Genomic DNA, 8060 nt, shown 5'->3' with positions numbered 1-8060 from the left:
GGCAGTCAGCACAGAGCCTGACGCGGGGCTCGAACCCACAAACCCACGAACCCTGAGCTCATGCCCTGAGCCGAGGTCGGACGCTTAACCCACTGAGCCACCCAGGCGCCCCTCTGTTGACGTTTTAAACGCCCATGCGTCTTGCCCGGGCCGTTCCACTTAGAGGTAATTATCCTAGAGGGAGACGGACTCGGTTCAAAGTGGGTAGTGGCGGTGCTAATACCAATTGCAGAGAGAAGAGAAACGGTAAAAGTATCACCCAGGTGGGGATTGGTTATGTAAATGGCAGGGTACGTATTCTATCAAATACCAGGCAGCCCGAAGAGAAATGAGCTAGACATTTGTTTAGTGACATGGAAGGTTTTCCAAGACATATTGCTAAGTAAATAAAAGACAATCAACAAATGTGTAGGATGTGTGCTTTTCATTTTTATTTTTTCCCTGTCCCCCCCCCCCCCACGCCCCGGGATATATGATTTTTAAAACTGTGTGAATAACTATGTTGGTGATTGCATTAGAAAACTATAGTAGAAGAGAGAAACGAAATTGTCAACAATCTTGCTTAACCTAACGCTGCTTTGCTAAAACGTTCAATGATGTGCTCCAAAACCCTGCAGGGTGTTCACGGAAAATGATACCGCGGCGGCGGACGGCAATTTGGCAGTTTCTCTTAAAGATGAACATCCAGGGGCGGCGGGCTGGCTCGGTCGGAAGAGTTGCTACTCTTGATCTCGGGGTGCTGGGTTGGAGCCCCCGTTGGGTATAGAGATTCCTAAAATAAATGCCCATTTTCAAATAAAAGGAAATACTTAAAGCTAAACGTCCATGTCCACAGGACCCAGCAATTGCACTCCTGGGCATTGATGCCAAAGCAACGGGAGTTTAGGATCACACGAACACCTGTACGTGACTGTCCGCAGCAGGTGTCTCTGCGGCAGCCTAGGACTGGGGACGAGCGGCCAGTCCTACGTGCAGCGGGGGAATGCTTGAAGCAACTGGGCGACCCACATCAAGGGGCGTAGCCAGCAACACGAGGGAAGAACTGCCTACGGATACGCGCAACAGTGGACGGATCTCAGGGGCGTCACGAGGGTAACCCCCAAAAAGCCCACCGCGGGTCACTGAGACGGACTGCACACGGCCTGGTTCCATCTTCCTAAGTGTTCAAATGACCACCTCGCAGCCGGGCAGACAATCCTGGTGGCCGCGGGTGGGCAAGGAGGCGATGGGAGGAGGCTGTGGTTGCGAACGGTTAACAGGAGGGGCCTTGTGAGGGAACCAACTGGGCGCGGATGCCCCGGGCGTCGCCTGTGTCTAACACGCGTGGGGAAACCGCAGAGCCACGCGCGGGCGCACACGCGGGTGCAACACACCCGGGGCAGCCCTCGGACGGCAGCAAGGCCACATCCGGGTGTGTGACGGCACTGGATGTGCGCCCCGCCGATCCCCGGTATCTGCGGGGGGCGCCCCGGCCTTTGTATGCAACTTCCGTGAGTTCCACTACTTCAAGACCCAAACTCCGGCCGAGAGCACACAAGCAGGGCTGGGGGGCGCCACACAGGACGACTCGCGCGGCCCTGCACGCAGACGTCGTGCTCTCCCGGCGGGGACGTCCAGGCGTCACGCAGTCCTCCGGGCCCGACGCCGGAAAGGAGCGCGCGGGAGCGGAGACTAGAGGGGCGGGCAGGCGGCCGGCTTGTCTTGATTGGGCAGGGAACCAGTCCGTCAGGCCGCGGGACCCGGCTTCCGCCGGCGGCCTGGGAGCGGGTCCCATCCCGAGCCGAGCCTGGTCATTGGCGGAGCTAGCCGGAAGGGGTGGGGAGGTGGGCGGTGCCCCGCGGCGCGTGGGGCGGGGCTTCCTGTGGGCGCGCTGAGGGACGTTAGGAGGCGGGGACGGAGGCGGGGACGGAGGCGGGGGCGGTCGGGGCGCGCGGGCTGTGCCTGGACGACGCCCCGGCTTCGGGACACCGCCCTGCATCCCGGGGCTCTGCCCTGCGCCTCTCCGGGTCCTGGGCCCTGCCAGCGTCCCCGTCCCCCGAGGCCTGAGGACCCATGCGTTCCTCTGGGGGGAGGCCGACGAGAAGCCTCCATCGAGTCCAGGCTCCGGGAGGCCGCGGGGGGCTCCGTCGGGCCTGTCGCCCACTGGCACTGCGTCGCCAGCCCCTCCCAGCCCTGGTCTCGGAGAGCGGCCTTGCTGTGCGGACCGGGGCGCATCCAGCCTCCCGGGGGCAGATCGCGGCCCTCCCCCGCCCCCCTCTGCTTGCCCGGCCCACTGTGCGTTCCAGCCGCCCGGAGTGTGTCTGGAACAGTCCTTGTAAAGCATAGATCCCGACCTCCACACACACACAGGCCTAGTACCCGGGAAAAAGTGGGCAGAGCTGGTGCCAGTACCCGCGAATGTGGTGTTGGCCAGGGGAGCTGTCCAGGCTCCTGCAGGTGAGGACGGCAGGAAGGTAAAGTCTTTCCCATGTCGCTTGACAGGTGCGCCGCCCCCCCGCCCCCCAGAGAGTCCTGCGCAAGTCAGCCTGTTCTCCAGGACCACCCGTGGTTGTCCCTGCCCGTCACCTGGGGAGGTCACAATCAAGGGGAGCCCCGCAGAGAAAGCTCGCGGCTTCCCTACAAGTGGGTGCGATCAGGAGCCATCCGTTCTGGCGGTTCTCACGCTGCAGGGCTGCGTGGGAACACCTGGAGGGCTTGTTCAACCTCGGGTCACTGGACCCCGCCCCACAGTCTCTGATCTTGCAGATCTGAGGTGGGGCCTGAGAACCTGGGACTCCACGAAACCCGCCACCGCGGGTCTGGGACCTGTCTGTGGGACTCACTCTCCGGAGGCCTGAGACTCACTCCTGGGTGTGTGCTTGCCCCCAGCCCGACGTGGGCGTGGCCCCTTGGCAGGGTCCCCACTGGCCTGGGAAACGCCAGGAGGGTGCTAGCCCTCGAGGATCGGGGACTTCCCGAGGAGGGGCGGTCACCCTTTCCTGCCCGGGTTGGGCCGGAGGGCACCGTCCACAGCCCTGGGGGGGGTGGGGAGGAAGGTGTCGGGTTTGTACAGGCGCTTGGCAGTTGCCAGACGCGGTGGCTGAGTCTGGCCGAGTAGGAGAGAGGGGCGGAGATCAGACTCCGTCGCCCCCCCCGTCCCCCCCCCGCCGTGGGGATGCAAAGAAAGGTCTGATGAGGCAGAGGCCAGAGCCGCACCCTGAGCTCGGGGATGGGGAAGGACCCTGGGCCCTGAGACCGAGAACGTGCATTTGGAGGCAGCGCGCAGACCGGAAAGGCGGTCGTCTGCCCGGGATGGGCCCTGCCGGGCCTCTGGTCTGTGGGTGCGGTCGGCCCTCTAGCCGGTGGGAAGCCGCTGCCTCTCGTCAGCAAGTCGACCCCCCCCCCCTGGCCCCGGGCGATGCTGTCCCAGGCCCCCGGGGACGCGGCCCAGAGCTGCTCCGCGCCCGCACCACCACCGCCACCCACCCACCAGGGCCCGTCTTTTTGGTGGTCGCTGTTTGTTTGGCTCCGTGCTGCTCGTCCCCGGGTGGTGGGTGAAATGCAGTGCCCGTCACTGGCCGCCGTGTGTCCCCACGAGGAGCAACTCTGCCACGTGGCACACGAGCTTGTGTTGGCCGTGGGGTCGGATGGGGAAGTGTTCGGTGGTGCGTGTTCGCCGCCTCCCCCTGGACCTGCCGGGCCTGGCGCTTCTCCCGGCAACTGCTTCAGGCTCTCCATGCGTTAGCGCTCCGAGCCCTGAGTCACGTCTCGCTGCTCTTTCTTTCCCCGCGCTGTCACTTGTCTCTTGACTCTGTGGTTTTGGGTTGTGTCAGGTCAGGCAGACGCGTTTAGCTTTTGTGTCATCGGACTTTCCAGGCATTTCCTAACGGGTTCCGGGGTTTCTCTGCTCCGGACTTGCTCAGAGAGGCTTTCTGCACGTACTGCGGTGTCTTCGTTACCCACGGCTGCACGGCGACTACCCCTCCCACAGCTAAGCCCTGCGATCTGACCTCCACGCCGTCTGAGGGCAGGCTCCTCGAGGGCGGTGGGGGGCTCTGGCTCAAGGTGACTCCCGGGCCGCAGTCCAGGCCTCAGCCGGGGCCGCGGCCACCCGGTCTGCCTGGGGGCGGGCCCTGGTCCAGGCTGGCTCACGTGGCCGTGGCGGGGGCCTCAGCGCCTCCCCCGTGGGGCCCCTCCAGAGGGCAGCACAGGGCACGGCCTCCCAGAGCCAGGGATGTGCCAGAGGAGAGCCGGTGACAGAAAGGTCCAGAGAGCGAGGGAGCAGAGGGGGAGAGAGAGACAAGACACGGGCCCCGAGAGAGAAGCCTCGGCCTTTGTAACTTCATGTCTGTGCCGCTGTTCCCTCCTCTGCTGTGTTCTAGGTCACACGGGTCCACCCGGAGCAGTGCCGCAGGGGACGACACGCACGACGAGCGTCCTGCCTCCTGAACGTGGTCCCACAGGGCCCCTCGGGAACACACACGCCCTTTGTCTAAAGGGGGGTGGCCCGTTCCGGCCCGGGGAGCGAGGCACGCAGGGCCCGCGCTCGTTAAGGGCAGAGACTGGCTCTTCCGTCGTTAAAGGGTTGCGGACAAAACACACAGAAAGCCAGAGACAGAAAGAACATGGGCCCGCGTTCCCGGCGGGCCCCGATGTCCACGGCGCGCTTTCTGCCCTTTGCAGGGCAGTGTGCAGCCCTGGCGGCGGTCCTGGCACAGGACCCCGCCCGGGGCGGGGGGCAGCCGCCCTGTGAGGCAGGCAGGGGGGACCTGCCTCCTCACACCGTTGCCCGCCCCCGGTCTGGCGTTGCGTAGGCTGGCAGCCCCCTGCTGGACTCTGGTGGCTCAGCTGGTGGCAGGCCCCGGATCGCGGTGGGGGAGGGGGTGCAGCTGCCACTCCAGGAAGGAGCCCCCACTGTGGCCACAGGAGGCCCGTAGCATCTCATTTCCCTGGGGAGATGCCCACCCCTCCCCCGCCTTCCTGGCTGGGACTCGGAGATGACTTCGCCACGACACGCTCTGACACGCTCTGACACTCTCTGACAGGCTCTGGAGTCCTTGGCGTGTCCCGCCGGCTCCGTGGGCGGGGCCTTTCCTGTAGACTGTGGCTGCCGCACGGTGCCCGGGCCCTCGCTGCAGCTCCTGGCCCCGTCGGGGGCCGCCCTGTGCTGTTTGAACCTGGGGACCGACCGAGGGACTTGGGGCAGCAGCGCTGTCTCCCAGGAGCAGCAGCAGACACCCGGGCCTTGCTTGCTGGGCCTGACCTCGGGGACCGTGGTCGTGGCTCCTGGGGACATCCCCCAGCCAGCGAGTCGGGCGGCTCGGTCCTGCAGCCGGCCCCGCGGAGACACGCAGGCCCAGTGCGGCCCCGCACGCCGGGGCCCCCTGACCGGCGGCGTCCCCGTCCCCCTGGCGTGTGCCTGAGCCGAGCCGCTTTCTCGCCCCTCAGCCCTGGCAGGAGGACCAGCCCGGAGGGCCCGGCTTCCCAGGCGCCCTTCCCTGGGAGGCCTCCCTCCCCGGGCGGCTGAGGAGGGGAGGGGCAGGGAGTCTTCCCTTTCCCCTCACCGGGCCACACAGGGGCTCCCCCTGCTGGCCAGCTCTGTGGGTGGGCGCACCCCCGCCCCAGGTCCTGTGCCCGCTCACCTGCGGTGCCCATCCCTGCGCCTCGGCCTCTCTGCCCGAGGACGTCTGCGCCCGGCCTGCCCTCAGCCGCTGTGCCGGCTCAAGGGCAACCCCCGTCCCCACGCACGGCTCCGTGCTTTGCTCCGCCCTCCCCTGCAGGCCGCGGCCTGGCTGGGCTCCTGGAGACCTGCGGAGAGACAGGGGACCCCCGCGGGGAGCGATAGAGGTGGCGGAAGCCAGCCCGACCTCTGAGCCGCACAGCACTGCACAGAGGCCCCAGCTGGGTACGGCCCTCCCCTGGATGGCCCTGCCCCGGAGGAGGGGACCGCACCCCCGGGGGGCCCGCCTGCACTCGGGAGGGGCCCTCGTGCTGGGGGCCTCCACAGGAACCCCGAGGGTCCCCGGAGTAAGGTTGCCCTTGTTGATGTGCTGGGACTCCCTCGCTGTCTCGGGCGGGTGGCGGCGCCACCCACTTTGAGGAGCCCGGTGCTCCCCTTTCCTCGTCCCAGACCCCTTCCAGCCTCTTTGGGGCCCGGGGGGAGGCGGGGGAGCGCGGCAGGCAGGCAACAGGCAGGGTCAGGTGCAGAGGCGTGGCGGGGGGCAAGGCCGGAGGCTGGCTGGGGGGCGGGGCTGCTCAGCTTCCCCCTGCCCTGTGCTGCCTGGACCCAGAGGGGACAGGACCTGCCGGCCGGTGGGCAGGCCGCGTGCTGCTCCCCAGTATGGGGACCAGCGGTCCCGTCCCTACACCTGGTAGATGGGACGGGGCCAGCCTGGGGTCGGTGTGTGGCCGGGACCGCTCCTCTGCTCCCGGCGCCCCGCCTGGCAGGCGGGGCTCAGGCGTGGGGCGCGGTGGGGCCGGGCCGCCCCCTCCCCGGCTCCGGGCAGGCGAGCAGGCCTCCCCCGCCTGGGGGCGAGCCCGCTGGGGGCCCGGCCTTGCCCCTCCCTGCCTCCTCCTCGCACCTAGCACCCGGGGTGTCCCTCGGGGATTCTCCGGGCACACCGTGTCCCAGCCTGCGGGCCGCTCGCAGGACGGAGTCCCGGTGCCAGGTGTCCGTCCTGCCGCAGAGCCCTCTGCAGGGATGGCGCCCCCTTCTGCTCCCTGCCTGGGCAGGGCCTCCTGCCCTGCAGCCTCCGTGCACAGACCTTCCCCCCCCCCCGCCCCCCTCTCCCCGGGGCCTCAGGGGCTAGTTCCCCATCCCCAGGCTGGCATCTTTCGCCCTTGCTTCCCTGCGTCTGTCACAGCTGCCGGGAAGGATGTGGCATCCATGGAGGGACAGGGACTCCTGCTCAGCCCATGAGTCTCAGCTCTGGGGCTGTCCTTCTGTGGGGACCCTGGCCAGCACGCCCAGCAGAAGTGGTGGGGCCTGACTTTATTCACCTGCGTGCCACCTGCCTCGAGTGCCCGGTGTCCCGAGGGACTCACCACCGGGTCCGGCCCAGGGTGGCAGAGCAGCCCGTTTCCAGAGCATTCGGGATGTAGCGCCACTTTTCTGCATTTCAAGGAGTGCCTTCCTGTTCTGTGTTTTGCCGACGGGGTCTGTGGCGGGTCAGGCCACAGCCTCGTTCTCGCCTCCCTCTCAGGCTCCTGTTCTGTTTTCATCAAGCCGGTTCATAACTGTGCGCTCTGCTTGGGCTTCTGCTGGCCCGGGAAGCGTTTCCCATGGGAGTGTGGCCAGCTTGCCTGGAGAGGCCAGGTAGGGGAGGAGGCCTGAAAGGCGAGGCTTGGCTGGGTTTAGAGCCCTTCCCTGCATGTTGCGGGGCAAGGCTGACTTCAGAGTGAGGGAGGGGTGGCTGTGAGGGGCTTGATGGTGGTTATGAGAGCTTTGACGATGGGTGCAAAACAGGGACTTGAGCCAAAGCACTGGATGACTGGCTTTTTACAGTGGGAGACTGTTGTGTGGGATGTAGTGCGATAGATGTAGGGGCAGAGTAGGAGTTAAGGAAGGGGCGAGGGGCACCCCACTGTGCTAACGAGGCAGGCACTGCAAGCCGAAGACGCCTGGGGCTGGCGTGGGAGGCCACCACAGTGCAGCCCGTACGCGGCACTTTGAACGGGGCCCCCTGTCCACCTAGTGGCCTCGAGATCCCTTGGGACAGAGATCCTCATGCTACTCCCTTATCCAGGGGAATGTGGCACATTTTAGAAGCCTGGGAGATGGCCTGGGGCTGCTGGTCATGGCCTGGCTTTACCTTAGAATGGTATCTGTTCCTGGTGCAGCACGGGAAAAATGCACCCGCGACAGGTCCTTCTCTGGGGGTGGGACACATCTCTCACATGACATTGGCCTGACCCCAGGGAAGCAGAGAAGACTTGCCAGTGGGCCTGAGAGTTGGGGGTGGGGCATGGGTATGGGAAAGTGGGAGCCCCTGGGGGCTGGGCCTAGAGCGCTAGCAGCTTGTGGCCTGTGCACAAGCTTTGGTCACCCTGCAGGCACCCTTACAAGAAAGCTAGAACCAGCC

General features: G+C 66.3%; 1 protein-coding gene across 1 annotated transcript; it reads right to left on the bottom strand.

Annotated features, from left to right (window-relative positions):
* Positions 1 to 1373: 1373 nt before the first annotated feature.
* On the bottom strand, positions 1374 to 3717 carry LOC120227473 (basic proline-rich protein-like; the record flags this gene model as incomplete). The annotated part of the gene is made up of 2 exons (XM_039225581.1): positions 3196 to 3717; positions 1374 to 2194 (listed from the first exon to the last, which is right to left on the bottom strand). Coding segments are annotated over exons 1-2 (1343 nt in total), but the record flags the coding sequence as incomplete, so codon positions are not given.
* Between the last annotated feature and the right edge of the window lie 4343 nt (positions 3718 to 8060).

The sequence above is a fragment of the Hyaena hyaena genome, unplaced genomic scaffold, assembly GCF_003009895.1.
Source record: "Hyaena hyaena isolate Hyena2069 unplaced genomic scaffold, ASM300989v1 scaffold_2376, whole genome shotgun sequence".
Classification (NCBI taxonomy): domain Eukaryota; kingdom Metazoa; phylum Chordata; class Mammalia; order Carnivora; family Hyaenidae; genus Hyaena; species Hyaena hyaena.
This window is presented reverse-complemented; position numbering and strand designations above follow the sequence as displayed.